The sequence below is a fragment of the Crocodylus siamensis genome, chromosome 11 (assembly GCF_052110815.1).
Source record: "Crocodylus siamensis isolate JL-2025a chromosome 11, ASM5211081v1, whole genome shotgun sequence".
Classification (NCBI taxonomy): domain Eukaryota; kingdom Metazoa; phylum Chordata; order Crocodylia; family Crocodylidae; genus Crocodylus; species Crocodylus siamensis.
The window spans coordinates 7,399,178-7,415,055 of record NC_143405.1 but is presented as its reverse complement, the minus strand read 5'-3'; the positions used below and the strand labels follow the sequence as shown (position 1 = coordinate 7,415,055).

The 15,878-nt window shown below is 44.9% G+C and overlaps 1 protein-coding gene across 1 annotated transcript in view; it reads right to left on the bottom strand.

Moving 5' to 3' along the window:
- Positions 1-5,133: 5,133 nt before the first annotated feature.
- Positions 5,134-15,878, bottom strand: part of AK8 (adenylate kinase 8) — an 89,231-nt gene continuing 78,486 nt past the window's right edge. Inside the window, exons 12-13 of the mRNA XM_090022668.1 lie at positions 9,325-9,405; positions 5,134-5,778 (exon numbers count right to left, since the gene is read on the bottom strand). Of these exons, the coding sequence (XP_089878794.1) occupies positions 5,544-5,778; positions 9,325-9,405 (316 nt within the window). The 3' untranslated portion in view covers positions 5,134-5,543. The remainder of the gene's footprint in view (positions 5,779-9,324; positions 9,406-15,878) is intronic.

Below are 15,878 nucleotides of genomic sequence, written 5' to 3'. Positions count from 1 at the left end.
GTTTAATAGCTGCAAAAGCAGTGGATGCTTGGTTTGTATCTTAGGGGGAAGGAAAGATGGGAAGACAAGATGATACTTCGAAAAAACGCCTGCCTGACCTTGCAACATCCAGAACATAAATTGGCCGTGGCAACAACCTTTATCTTTTGCTCACCTACATTTCCCTGGACTGTTTTATAAATGCACAGGTTTTCCACAGACTCAGCTTGGTTGGTGCTGATAATGAATATCCTCCCTTCTCACTGAAGTTGTTGCGAACCTTTTGGGAGGTTCAGTAGCTGTCTAAACCCCTTGCAGTTCTCTGAAATCAGACGAACTGGAAGTGGAATCTAGGGCCCTACTGCCTCGCCACCTAATGCCAACTCTTTCTACTAACAGCTTTGCTTTGAACAGGACCAGAAAGTCCCTCTCCCTTTTAAGTACCTCCCTCTAGATCTGTCTTGCCTCTTAGATGTGGGTTGCTCTACCATTTCCGGGAATAGCCAAGCTTGGTCTCCCTCTATTTACATATAAATAAGGGTTTAACTTTCACAAGGTGGCATGGTGGAACTGCAGGGAGGGGAGGGATATTAGCAAATGGAGGAGACTTCAGCTTTGTAGTCCACTGGACTGATTTTACATTCTGTCAGCTTGACAATCAGTTAAAATAAATGAATAGCTTGAATGTCAATATAAAAAAAAAAGAAAGAACTTCATGCTGCCACCTTCAAGTATGGCCCTCTCTCCTGCTCCTAACTCAGTAAATATCTCCTTTGAGGTTGACAAGTCTGCTGTAAAACCAATTAGAAAGTGGCTCGCATGTGAAGGAGACTCATCTGCTCTCTGGTTTCTGTTTACTTCTCCTGTTGCTGAAAGGTAGAGAGATGGTTTTTGGTCCCCTATGTGGGGAAAAGTCTAACAGAAAACACTTGTTAAGCTTATAAAGAACCAAGAATTCTAGATGTAGTAAATGAAAGACACTCTATCCACTTCCAGATATGCAGGTGTGAGGATATTAGCTCTGTTGGCAGCTCCGTAGTTCAGGGATGCATTGAGGTGTTGTAGTTAAAGCCAGGATTTAAGTTTCATTATGCACAACTTCTTATAAAGAGGACACTAAGCCTGTAATCTTATTTTCTCACTCACTATCACCCGTGCTTAGGCTAAGTATCTGCTCCCGTAATCGGATCTGCTCGAGTGGAGCCCTGTGCCCAGCCAGGCTCCCAAAGTAAAAAAAACAAAAACCCCAACAACAAACAATCGAGGCTGCCAACATTGGTTTTATCATGCCAGAATTGTATTGTCATTGCTTAGCCAAAGGGATCCTTGCCATTTCATCTGATTGCAGGCCCATAGTTGCGTTGCTCACCTGTGAGATTGGTGGGAAAGAGGTTCCCCTTGTTGTGTGGGTAGCTGCTGCTATTCTTACTTACGAGCTGCTTCATGAGCTATCTTTGTTTTCCAGGGTAAAACCACCCTACCCTGTAGCTAGTGCACATTTGTGAGGCGATGCAATGAACTCCAGTGCCCTCAACTTTGTTCAAAGTGAACGCAAGACAAACAGATGCTCCCGTACCGCAACCAGAAATCTGCTGAATCTGACTGGTGGAGAGGAATCCCAAACCACTCTTCCCCCACAATTAATAGCAAGTTGAAAGAACCACCTAGTCTTCAGACTGTCTGAGTACACATCGAACAGATGCATCTCTCTGCCTATCAACCAGGGCTTTCCAAATGACAAACACCTCTCAGTTGCAGTGAGCATTAAAAAGTATCCTGGAGACATACTCAAGTCTACACAAAGCAACAGCGGAGAGAACAGGAAGAGAGTCCCGAGTCCTGGTTGTGCTGTTCTTTGGTTACAAGGGATGTGAAGGGCTACCGAACAAAGGAATCCCTTACCTATACATGAATAAGATAACCTGATGCATTTTTCCTGTCCTCCCCTCCTAAATTACCCGTCTGTAAGGAGAAGAGAGAAAAAAAAACCATAATTAATATCCAATTAAGGAAAGCTCTAAGGCCAACAGTTATCAAACTGTGTCCAGTTGTAACACCTGCTCTTGGGCTCTGCCCCAAGTACTAGCTAACAACTGGATTTCTGCTGAGCTCAGGACCTGACAAGGTATCGTAACCTCTGATTTGGAAATTGCAATGTCAGGTTCTGCTTCTGCTAGTACTTGCAGGCACAGATAAGCAGTTTAAGGTCAGGGCCCCAGTTTGATCCTATGCAATGCCAACCACGTCCAGCTGCACCTGTGGGAAGTGTGCCTGGGTTGCAGGAAGCTGTCTCGAGACTGAATCTATTGTCTCAACAGAGCTGCAAGGAAGACTCATCCCAACAACAGCCTTCAGAGGAAGGGGGGGGAACCTGGAAGTTTCTCTTTCTCGTTTTCTTTTAAGTTTTGCAGTTTCAACAGCATCTTCTAAATACCCACCTGTTCACCTTAACCTTCCATACTAGCACCCAGCACTTCAGAAACAGCATTTCACACCCCCATAATCAGGATAAAGACCTGTTTCTCTAGAGGTTATTTCTTCTGAAGGGCCTGGGGGTCCCCTGTGGACACAGGAACAAGACCCCTGCTTGCAGACAGGCACCTTTATCTTACTGAGCAAAGCGATGAAGGCGCTTACAGAAGTTTGGAAACCAACTGGACCACCTCATTCTTCTACGCAATGACATCACTAGCAGCCAAGCACATGCAGGGTGCACCACCACCTCTGAACAGGCCTCTCCACAAAGCATCTGAGGAATGCAACCCAGGGAAACAAGGCTGATATTTCAGAGCCGGATGTGTGTTGTGAAATAAGTGAAGTCCCTTCCCTGCTGTGCTGCTACCTTCTCCTCTTTACCTTGTTTTTCTCGTTGCTTAATGTTTGTTTTTGCCAGAATCAAATGCTAATAAAAAATAATAATAATACAATTAAAAAAAAAAATATCAAGCATCGCTTCCAAATTGGTTTTGAAGCATCGTCTTCCAATTATAAGGGCCTAATTCCTTCTCCCATCCACTGAACCTTTTTGGTATTAACAGGCTTTACTATGCAAAGTGATGCAAGGGGCTGTTTCATTTACAGTAATTAAATGAATGTCAATTGTTTTAGTTGTTTCCAAGGGACAGTTCTACAAGAGTATTAGCATGTTCTGCTAACCCTTACGATCTGCACTTCAGGCCCGCTGCAAACCCTTGGGGGTTGACCACTGACCTGAGACTCCATGCACAGACATGCCAAGTGCATTTCAATGAGATGAGCTCTTTTTCTCAGTTTCTATGGAACCAGCAGAGCGGAACTAATATAGCATCCGCATATAGATGAAAGAATGGAGAGGAAAAAGGGCTTTACAGCTAAATTAATTAAGCAGATGTACCTGTCTAATTAAAGACGCACTGTCCCTTTTGTACCCATGCCGCAGTGCAAACAGTATTTAAATACATTCTCAACCCATTTCATCTATCAAAATATTTAGTAGAACACTCAAATGGAGGTGATATTAGCACGGCGAGTTCCCCATGTATTATTAATAGACGAGCGTCCAATTATGCACGGACGCTACAGTGGATCTTTATAGCCGCTGCAGAAACACAGCTGCCCAAGTCACATTTGTAACGGGAACAGATGCAAAGGCTCAGCCATAAGGGAAGGTCCTGCAGTCAGGCCCCAGCACCGTGAAAAACTACAGCAACTATTAAATCTGGAATTTCCTGGCATCAAATCCACAAGGGACTCCAGCCCTGCCGGTGCCAGGTTTTGCTTTCTTAGATTCCAACTGCAAAGCCTTCAGCTGAGTGTCTCAATGTTGCCCAAGAGATTTGGATGCCCAGTTTGCATTCATTTTAAGCTGCTGGGAGGCTCTGAAATTTTCAGCCTTAAACTCTGATTATCAGAATCCCAAATATCCCCACTACCGTAGTATCCCCTGGGCTATTTGGATAGAAAGGGCCTTGGTTAATACATTCTGCAGTTGTGGGGAGAGGAGTTTTCAGGCGCTCTTCTGCCGGTTTGGGCAAAATCTTGCACAAACGCGCTCATAGACAGTCACAATATTACAGCAGCTTCTTCAGAGGGATCTGGAAGAGGCAGAAAAGGTCTGGGGAACAGGGATTGTTAGGGGACAGCATGGCAGCGTAATGGGTTTCTTGCCATACTGTCTAGAGAGCCAAGCTCCAGTAGGAAAAGGTGGAAGCTCCCTTTGGCCCTTTCCAAGGTCCCTTGTATTTTCAGTGCCTTGCGCAGAGGGGTGGAAACCCACCCAAGCAGAAAAAACGGCAACTAAAAGAGTCTCTTCCTGTTTTCTCTCAGTGTCTGCAGACAGCTGCTACACTTGGCAAAAGAACTGGGACCCAACGTTTCCACAGTTAAAGAGCGGTGTGGAGTAACTAAATATTAAACGTCTTCTAGTGAAGACACACTTACCTCAAGTAGCTGCTCTGGTTGGATCCAGAAAGCATTTGTATCAGCCCCAAGCACGTGGTCACCGGCTGCTCCCAAGCTACAGCTGACCCAGCTGCACTCATTTAAAGGCAGTAACAGGTGTGGCACTCAATCAGCAAGGCCCTGAGGCAGGAGAGTCTGCTGAAGCCCGGATTTTCGCTCCACAAGGACAGCGGGTGCCAGCAAACTGTCTCTACAGCCTGGCCCCTGTTCCACTTGGCTGTGCGATGGAGGGACCTGGAATCCACTTTTTGTGATAACAGACATTTCTGCTCTACTTCCATGTGCCCTGGGTCTTTTTTCTGAGCCTACCCTAGTCGCTCTATTAGGACTTACCATGCTGCAATGCCAGGTATTTTCACCCCGGCATTATCTAAACTTAAAACAGGCTTCAGGGGGTGAAAGTGCCTGTATTCTGCCTATGATACAACTGCCACTGTTGCTATCTTGCGGGGAGCTTCATGGACCCAACTTTTCCGAGGCCTAGGGCCACCTGTTTTGTCACCCCTAGAACAGTGCAACTGCAACCCCCCTCTCCTTATTTGTATTCACTCGCTCATCTGTTGCTGCACAGCCTTTTGGAGGCACCAATTGTGACTCCAGACATGCATTTGAAACCATTTTAACATTCCAAACACGCATGCTACATGTGTGCTCTGTACTTGAGACAAAGCTGCAGTTTTCACACATGGCACTGAATGTTCATTAAATGTTTTCACATGTTTTATTGAATCCCCGCATTGGCAAAGGACAAGAGGGGAGGGGTTAAACGAACAAACTTCCTTACCTGTGCCACTTAGTGCCTGGGATCATAACCACAAAGGCCTTGAACCAGCTAAACATTTTGCCATAGATGCTGTCACTATTTTCTGCACTTCACTTAACTTAGATATAGCTAGTTTGAGTCCTAGATGTCCTTCCCTAGCCTACTGCTCTACCAACTGGCTTGCAAACTCTGCAAGGAACCTTGAAAACCAAACAGATGTTTCATTTAAAAGAGTTCACAAAAACAATTCCTACTAATTGTGAGCCTTTGCAATGATTTAATTATCCTCAAATCTGGGACCAAAATCATCAGCTTGCCTGTTTATCAGCTTGGCTTAGCTACACCTCTTATTCTTTCTAGGTCAGGACTTCTGTGGAAGGGGTTTAATGATACAGCTCTCTATATACTCAAAGACGACATGAGGGTCTTGGTCAGCATTGACGTAAAAAGCATTTTCATAAAACTCTTCCAGGTCCTTGATGTTTCTGTAATAGATTTCCAGATGCATCTCAATCTTTCCTTCTAAGTCTTTAGGGTTCTGCCTGAGACGGGCTTGGATGTCTGGAGAGGGAGCTGGTTTGTATGTAATGTGGTATCTAGAGATAAGAGACAAAGCCCATTTCAGTTTATAATGACAAGCTGGGAAGCGGCGGATCTTACTAACACATCCTTTGCTTTCACTCATCTGTGTGTTTTCTTCTTGCAGGTGGAACTCAGTAACTTGCCAAAATGCCAGGTTCCAAAAAAAGAAATTGGGAAAATTTAGGACAAGTTACTTGGTGCTGTTACTGCCAAGGACACCTGACAGATGAGAGGTTTTTCTGGCAGCGACCCAGGTCCTACATGCTGAATGGGTACGATCAGCCCCAACACAACTGCCATGCAAGTATACACTACAGCAACTACTGCTCCTTTCTACAGATTGCAAGAAGCAATCTGAATTCCTTTGAGAGCTTCAAGGCCTTCCCAAATTTCAACTGTTGCAAGTGCCAGATCCAGATTCAATTTGTTCTGGTTTCTACATCCTAATCTTGGACTCCTGTTCTATCCACAACCCTCACTTGCACAGGTCCTCTGCACCCATCTGTTCCACAAAGCCACAGAGGGAAGTTAGCTGCCAGGAGACCAGGCAATTGCAAGGCTGGCTGACAGCACATTTACAGATGATCAGCCAAAGAGATTCTTGAAGGAACAGACAACATTGAAGTGGTGGATGGGTCTTTTTCAACCTGGAGGGAAGTGGGCAGTGGGGTCCCCCAGGGCTCGGTCCTCAGGCCCACACTGTTCAACATCATCAGTGACTTGGACAGTGGAGTGAAAAGCAGCCTGTTTAAATTTGCTGATGATACCAAGATTTGGGGTGAGGTGAGCACGCTAGTAGGGAAGGACGGGTTACAGCAGGACCTGGACAGGTTACAGGGGTGGGCTAATGAAAATAGGATGGGTTTCAATACGGACAAGTGCAGGGTGCTGCACTTATAAGCTGTGAAACTCCCTTCTTGAGAGCACGGTGGCAGAAAGAGATCTTGGAGTCATCATTGACTCCAAGATGAAAACGTGGGCTGACAATGTGAGGTCACGGTCAGTAGGGCTAACCGCACCTTGTCATGCAGCCACAGATGCATCTCGAGCAGGTCCAAGGAGGTGATCCTCCCCCTCTGTGCAGCACTGGTCAGGCCGGAGCTGGAGTACTGCGTCCAGTTCTGAGCACTGCACTTCAGGAGGGATGTGGACAACATGGAGAGGGTCCAGAGAAGGGCTGCCCGCATGACCAGGGACAGCAGGGCAGGCCCTATGAGGAGAGGCTACGGGACCTGAACCTGTTCAGCCTTCACAAGAGAAGGCTATGGGGGGACCTGGTGGCAGTCTATAAACTCACTAGGGGGGACCAGCAGGGTTTGGGAGAGACCTTGTTCCCCTGAGCGCCCCCCACGGTAACAAGGAATAATGGCCACAAGTTGTTAGAAAGTAGGTTTAAACTAGACATCTGAAGGCACTACTTCACTGTCAGGGCGGATAGCATCTGGAACCACCTTCCAAGGGAGGTGGTGATGGCTCCTGCCCTGGGCGTCTTTAAGAGGAGGCTTGACATCTACCTGCCTGGGGTCATTTAAGCCCGTTTTTCTCTCCTGCCCGTGACGGGGTCAGACCTGATGATCTACAAGGTCCCTTCCGACCCTACTTCTGTGAATCTATGAAAATCATGATGCTTTTCAAATGGCTCCTGGACCTATCCTCTCTCCTGATAACATGCTATTCCCCTTCTTGGTTTCCAAAGGTTTTCTAGATTATGAAACACGGAAAGGGGTTGAAAAGAATACAGCTAGTGCAGAGTATCCTCCACTCCTGCCCTCTGTCATGGGTAGGATACCAGGCAGAACTTGTTAAGTCTTGTTAGCTTTTCTATGACAGATGAAGGTAAATCAGATTGTGTTTTCCAGCATTACACACTGGTGTCACAGAGCTAGGATTTATGATTTCCAAAGGGTCGGGGGTTGGCTTTATTGTTCCAGTAGCAAAGTTCTATTCATCCACGTGGCAGCGTTTAGCAAGCCAGAGAGTGGTGTTTATCATCTGAACCCATGCAGTAACACTGCAACAGAGTTTGGCTGGTGGGGGCAGTGAGGACCAGAACGTGCTATGACCATGTTTGCAAACCATGCAACAGCCTTGGAAAGGACATTATACAAGCTAATTTGCAAACAGGGACTTAGACTTGATGCCACAGTCAGGCTATTTCTGACTGATCATCTCTTTTGCTCTAATGAAAAAAAAAGTTCATCTCTCTTACTGTATCACATCAAAAGCAAGTCTGATTTGCAACAGATTTGCATGCAACATGGTGGGAAACATGGTGAAGTAAGAACAAAAAGCAGAAGCCTCTACACAGAACTTCAACACAGCTCTGGCTAAGAAACTGTGGTGGGTACTACGTGTTCATCCTACCTTAGTGGAGCTTAGAATAGAGCTGAAGGCTAGTCCACGCTCTGTGTGGCACTGGATCCAGTGACACAGTTTTAGCATAATGGCTAGGATTAGATGTAGCATCTGAAACAATTCAATTCACACTGAATTTGGAGAGAATAAAACCAAGACTCTGCAAGATGGAAAGCGTGTTAACTGGAGCAGATACTGTACAAGCTAATCCTAATGATAAAAGATGCAAAGATGTGGGAATGATTTGCTCCATGGTATTAATTTCTTCTGAATAACTGCATCCCTCATTACTAGCACAAAAGAAGAAAGAACAGTTATAGCAAATTAATGTTGCATCCAGAGTGAAATGTCTGAATAATAGTGTACCACTTTGCCATGGATAGACTATTTATATCCTTAACTGATGAGGACTAGGAGTCCAACAATTCCCAGCATTTGGTACTGATTCAGTAAGACACACTGAGGCAAGGACTCTGCAATATTTTAACGGAGACCGGGGAAAAGGAGAGGGTTAATTCTGCTCACAAATTAGATTTGCCAATAGCAAAAACAGGGCACAACTATAGTGCCACTTCTGGTGGGAAGTGAGGAAGAGAGATCACTGTTGTTTTGTTCTCACAACAGGTAGGGTGGATCAGTCAGTGCAGTATGAACATCACTGACCCAACCTGCTGGAGTGACCGCCAACAAGAAGAGCTGTCATATGTGCAACATTTCACATTTCCAGTGGTTCAAACAGAAGTCTGATCTACTGCCTAAGAGAAATACATGAATTCCTCCCAGTACACTGAGCCATCAGGGAGAATGGGGAAGGAAAATGCAGCAAGATCTCCATCTCCCTCTGTTGGAAAGCCTCCAAGCTTCAGAAGCAGGCAAAAGCCATCTCCTTTTATTGCAGACTAGGTTACAGACATCTTCCGTTAGCATTATTTTGTCAGCCAATTTAACTGATAAGTGAGAGTCTGACCAGTTGCTGCTGCAGATCTCACTATGAGAGATTTAAAACTGCACCGTTCTGAGAACTGGAACTTCTGGCATGGGGCCTTGGTACCTGAGGGCTATGAATATTTGAACTCAACTTTTCAGGATTCCCAATGCAAGACCACGGCCTTCTTGATTTTCCTTAGCCTTGTATGAAGTCTATCAGAAGCTTTCATCTTGCTGACAGCCTTACAAATTGTCAAACATGAGACATTAGCACTAACCTTTCTCCTGTGGCTGGATCAATCCTCCGCTGAGCCAGACGTTCCAAGATAGATTCATAAGGGAGATTCAGGAAAAATACCCTATTGTAGAAAAACAGTAAGAAACAGCATTAAGACCTTCAGATCAGCAAGTGGGGCCTTCAGCACATGAATCAATACTTACCCTACAGGAATGCATGCAAAATGACAAGGAAATTATTGTGAACATCTCAGGTGTCAGTAGCAAAAAGCACAAATGTCTGCACAGGAGTTAGTTTCTCTTTTATTCCTACCACATCGTGGTCTTGCACCTTTTACTCAGGATAAGAACAGCGTGATGCAGGTCTTGTGTATCACTTCACATCCTATCAGTGTCTAACAGATGACTAATAGGAGACAATTCCTTATTCCCACTGTGTGCAAAAGCAAAAGTCTGGGGTTTCCTGCTTCACATGCAGTCTGATGGTCAGTTTTACCCCTGAAGTTTCTCAGATGCTGCTCATTACACCCTCCCAAGCATACAGATATTCTGCAAGTCAGATGGAAGATCATTCCAATGCTTGGCCTTTCCCTGGATTGTCAGGGATAGGAAACCAGCTTGTTTTGTAATGCAGACTGTTGTAGCACAACGATGAGTGTCCCCTTACTCTACCTTTTCCCCGTTCCTTACAGAATAACAGCATTAGAAGATAGTTTATCCTTGTGAGAGATGCCAGTGGCCATCTTAAGTATAGTTTCTCTTCCCCTCCTTTGTCTTCATCCCAGAACAATGTACAGTTGTCCTGTCTCAGTTAGTTTCCTTAGTTAACCTCAGCATAAAGTGTTTATTAATTTTATATTCAGGTTCAAACTGTTAGGCAGGAAATTCTCACAGTTAAGTTTCTGGAGAGTGGATGTAAACTGCTAAGCTGTACAACACTCCACCAACTTTACTGAAATACAACAGAAAACGAGATCTTTCACGCAGGTCACGTTTAACAACGTCTTAAGAACAAGAACAATAAAAAACCCACTCTTTGAAACTGGTGGAAATACATTTTTCCCAGAAACAAAGGACTGTGGGCTTTAAAATACGGCTTTATTTATCACACAACTTCTCCTTCTACTGCCTTCAAGGCCAGTCCTACCATTTTCATTTTTTGTCTACCTCTCTCAAAAGATACTGTATGTTTAGACATTCACCAAAGGAATATTTTACGCTGACTGGGTGGGATCAGACCAGATGAAAGCCTGAGCTTTACCTTGGCATGCACATAACAGATTACTAGAATCCTTTGTAGGACTTAAAGTTATGAAAATCATCTCTCTCTTCAAATGTTTACAGATAATGACTTCTATTCACATTGTGGTAACAAAATAACAGCCGGGAATAAAACATTCAAGATCTGGGAGATTCCAAAGACAGGAAAAGAACAACAGTTTCAACAGTCTTTTATCCCTTACACTCTTAACATTTTGTTTTCCTTTGTTTCTGTTGCCCAACAATGGCACAAAAAATGTGATTGTCAGAACAGGTAACATCTGATGATGTATCTCAAGATGAATATTCTAGTAGAGAGGAACAACCGTTATACAGCCATGATAATTGATACAGCTCCCTATTATATTCTGAAATAAACAAAAGCGTTAAAGGATTATAACCTGGCATATCAAGAAAGCTTGTCGTAATTCATAGTTACTAACTCAAAAAATATTATGGGATTTGAAATGGAAGAGCCTAAAAAACTGCACTTAAAAAGCTGCCAACAAAATGAACTCTGAAAGCCTTGTCTGAGACTCCCTTCTTTTTCATACAGGATGCTTCTTATTATCCAGCCTGGTGTCACCATTAAAGAAAATTGTGTGAGGAAGATATAGGAAACTCTGCTTAGACATCGCTGCTAAGATGCGTTTCCCCCCCCAAAACAACACATGGCAGAATACAGCATATAACATCCCAGCCTCCAAAGCTGATGGCCTTGCCACAGCAAGGGCACGGTGAAGTGTCTACGCTGTGCATGCTCCCTGACTCAGAGAAATATTTCATGCTCCAGGGCTGGCCACTTAACATCATACATGAGAAGTGAATTCAGTTGGAACGAGTAAATAAATAAACAGAATTCAAGGAAAAATATAAGTAGTGACTGCATTTAAAATGCTTCTAATTACAACGCTTTTGCCAGCTGCGGAGTGGTTTCTTGCATGTATATGGTTTCATTGTTCAACTCAGTGGACAATTTAGCCCATCATGAGGAATATGGGGAGTGGTTATTTAAACCAACCTATTGGGCACGTCTGCACTTGCATATTAATGCAACATGATAAATTCTGGCGCTTATTGTACTGGCATTTACTGCTGGGCACTGCATTTACACATGCACCCAGGACTGCAGCAAGCTGAGCTGGGTCGGAGCAGCCCCGGCTGGCAGGAGACCCAGGAGGTCAGTTTGCCAGCCCAGGGCTCGGCTCAACGTGCTCCAGAGGGGCGGCTGGGGCATGAGGGTGCTCCAATGCAGTGCTAGTCGGCTGCCCCAGCCAGCCAAGTCAACAATGGCGATGCGTGCACATGCAGATGCACCCCCTGACAGGCCATGCTCCTCGCTCGGGCGACAGGCAGGGGGACAGGCAGGAATGCTGGTGCCCTCCTTGCAAGTGCCAGCTGGGGAGTGGGAGAGCACCACGGCTGCTTCCCAGCCAGTGCCCCTCTCCCAAACAGCACAGTTGGGCATGGGGAGACTTCCCCCGGTCACTGACTGGTCACCGGTGGGGCATGTGCCCCCCCGACTAAGGCGGCACCAGTCGCCCATGCAGGTCAGCATCTACACGTGCACTGCTGCGGAGTAAGAAATTCTGCAGCAAGACAGTACTTCTATTTACAAGTACAACCCTGCTGTGGAGTTGATTAGCTTACTCTGGCCTAACAGAGCCACACATGTAGAGGTTGAGGTGTTTACTGCGGAGCTAATTAGTCTAGTCTGCAGTAAACGTCTTGTGTAGACACACTCACCCTGTAGCTACCTCTTTAGCACATAATGAGTCTCCTTCAATTTAGACAACTGTTTCTGAGCGACAACTCCCAATCTCCAGCCACACATCAGTTTCTTCTGGGTCTTGTGATTTTGGTGAGGCAGTTTATTAGCCCCTCTGATTGTCAAAAAGTTATTGCTGGAAGATTTTTGTATGGAATCATTCACAGCTACAGACTGTTTTGTCCACAGGGATTGAGCCAGCATGCACTGAAGTCAATGAAGAGCTCAGTTAACTGTGGATCACACCTATAGCCTGACTCCTTACTCTTGAAGAATGCAAATTGTTCACACACATGTTCTCCATAAAGCCATCCTAAAAACCCAGCCTCTCTTTGTGTGCTGCAATGCACTGCATCTTCTATCAAGGGAAATTTGCAACAGACGCCACTGTGGTGGGAAGGCAGGAAGGCAAGGATAAGTAGCTTAATATCAAAGAACAATACATTATAGTGATAGACTAGTATCTAGTACAGCTTCTGTTTCAGAGCTGGCAAGCTGCTAGTTTAATTATGCAATATGTGTCATTGAAAAATACTGAACAGTGGTTATGGCATATATTAGAAAAGAGCTGAATGACGTGGGATATAGAATCTTTCTCCTTTTTATCATTGATTCAAATCCGACCCAAATCAGCAGCAACCAGAACTGCTAACTTCCATTTACAGTTTGGCGGGGGTGGGTTAAATGATATAATTGGATAGATGCTCTCGCTACAATCCCCTTTGGACAAATGTCCCCATCTCTCCCACTGGTTGCCAAGTCAGAGGCCAAAGACTGCGTGGAAACACAATGGAGACTGTATTATTCTCCCTCCTCTACCAGTGGTTCTTCCAGATCAAAGCTGAGACACTGTCTGAGCAATATGGGGGAAGTACATGTTCCATCGACTTATTATGCACAAAGAAGATGTAAGGCTCCTGCGCTGTCAGTCCAGCTCTCACAAGCAATAAAACCCTAAGCAAAAATGCTAGGAAAGAACTGAGATAAGCAAGAACCCTGCCTCCTTCCCTCTGCATCTCACATAACTAGCCTAGACCATTAAAGTTTTAGGATGCAGCAGTAAGGCTCAGTTCCACAGTCTGAGAAGTTGCATGGTAGCCATTGCTGTCTATGAATATAGACATTGTTGTCTATGTTGTCTACCTGTTTTGATGGTCAGCCCATCCTTGAATGCTAATGAGATTTACTGGGCTTCTGAAGGCTCTCAGGCAGGATGCTGTCCTGCCCATATTAATGGTGGCAGAATCATGACCAGTGACATGACAAACAATATTCTGCACTTGAATTGTGACTGCCAGAGACACTGTATGTCACAGCCTACAAGTCAGATCAGTGCTCCTCTTGGTTAGTGCAGACAACTGGGAAAGCAATAGGTCCATGTTTAGAGATGACAGCTAATACTTCTCTTCAGAAGGAAAAGGTACTGGCTGCTTTTAAAGAAGTTATGGTTAATCCTTTGCTCATTTCTTGATGTGGATACTGGCCCCAATTATTGGTCTGGACACTTCCTTATTTTCAAGGACTCTAAAGCAATTGTGGCAAAACATTTTGGCAGCATCTAATGTTCTTAGGTCTCCTTGCCTCCTTTAGGCTTTAGGCATGAGTATACTGTAGAGGCTTAGTGGTTGCATTTGTCGATATTCTCCTCATGAGAAATGAAAATCAGGTAACTGTCTCATTTCTATTGACTTGAATGGAGTTACTCCAAATTTATTCTGCTGTGGCTGAGCCCAGACCCTGGCTCTCTTTGTTTAATTATCATCAAGGAATGTGTTGATCTGCATCCTTAGAAGAAGTCTAAATAAATGAGTAACTTTTTATTATTTAAGAAATAAAACAGATTGCAGATGGAAATCTCAGAGGCAGAATTCCCTCTCCCTGGGGCCCAATTATAGCCAAGTGAGGACCAAAGACATGAGACCACTGGTGTTCTTGTAGCAACCTTGGGTTTGGACCAAGTTTGCAGTGAAGTTGGAAAGCTTGGGTTTTTCACAATTCTTTGCCACTTTTAATGCAGCATTTTAACTTTTAAGTTGAAACTGCAACTTTAAAAATAGCAGGCGATTCATCTTTTTCTCCTTTTTTTTTTTTTTTTTTTTAAAGTCCTATATATCTTCCCTTTTGCACTCAGGTACCAGCTGCCGTGTTCCCATTCTGCGCGGTCTGCACTCCATAAAAAAAAAGAGGCCCCTGCTGGCCATTTCTTGTTTAAAACTGTGCATAATTGATAGTGGCAAATCTACCCCAGCTGTGTCTAAAACCTCTCCAGGGGCAAGAAAAACACTCTCTATGACTGTCATTAACTACTAAATTAGCAAGCGCTCCTGGCAGTTTACAACGCACCACATCAGTCTGCTTTAAAGAGAAGGATGCGGAGATCAAATTCCTGTGTGATCTTAAAGTTACAGCAAACTTTGCTGTCAGAACTTTAAATGCCCCCCAGCTGAATCTGGGTCAGGGAAAAACAAAAAACCCCCTTACCAACTTTTCTAAGGTAGGCAGACAAATAGAGATTGTCAAAATCAGTGTTGGGAAGTTAGAACGTGGAGCCATTGACAAGGCGCAATGCATCTAATGGGATATGTAGATACAAGTACAACAGACTGAATTCCCCGGCAGCTTACATGGTCTTAAGCTATGGCAGAATCCCCAGCGGACGGGAACTCTGCCCAGAGGACTTGGTTCCAGCTGTGCAGTGGCCACAGTTCGATTTACTGAGATAAGAGGCAGCACTAGCTGAAAAGCAGGTGAGGCAGCTGAGAGTGTACTGATGCAGCAGCTCTGAAAAAGCAGCCCCCTCCTCACCCTGTGGAGCTCCTATGTGACCACTGGCACAAATGAAATCTCCTCCCTTTGGCCCACAAAAGAGAGCCCTGGTGGGCAAAGAAGACAACACCTCAGTTTTTACAAAGCAGTGGGAAAGCCCTGGGGTATTGTGGGCTCAGGTGGTGCTGGGTGATGTATTTTACACCTCCCTCCATCAGCACTGCTGGGGTTGGCTAAGTTGCATGGCCTGTGGTCAGAAGCAACCCAAGTGCTCTAGTTTAAAAAGGTTTCAAAAAAAGCTCTTTACAAAAACAGGTTGTGTGGAGCAAACCTAGGAAAAGCCCCTTATCGTATCACCCCAAGCTGGTCTAACCAGCCAAAGCAGAGTCTGGTTGGGGCAGCAGAGGGTTTAGACATAAGGGCATGTCTACACTGGACGAGAAACAAAACAAGAAAAAGCTTTTTAACTCGGCTTGGTTCTTCTGAGTTACCCAACTCTGGTTAAAATAGCATTGGAGACAAGGCAACTCAGGTGAGCAGCTCAAATTAAAGCCTGCAGGGAAGCCTGAGGCTGAACTCAAGCTGCAAACCTCAGTTAAAACCCTCTGCTATTTTAACCTGAGCTAGCTAACTTGGGCTAGTCAGCTCGCAAGAATGCACCCTCCTTAGCTACACAGACACACCCCGAAACAGCCCCTGACCAGCGGTGGTCACTGAAGGTGACCTGCCGTTTCTCAATCATCTAAGTGCTCGCGCCAGTGTCTTGGACACATTTCAGTTTTGCATCGACAAGCTACATCC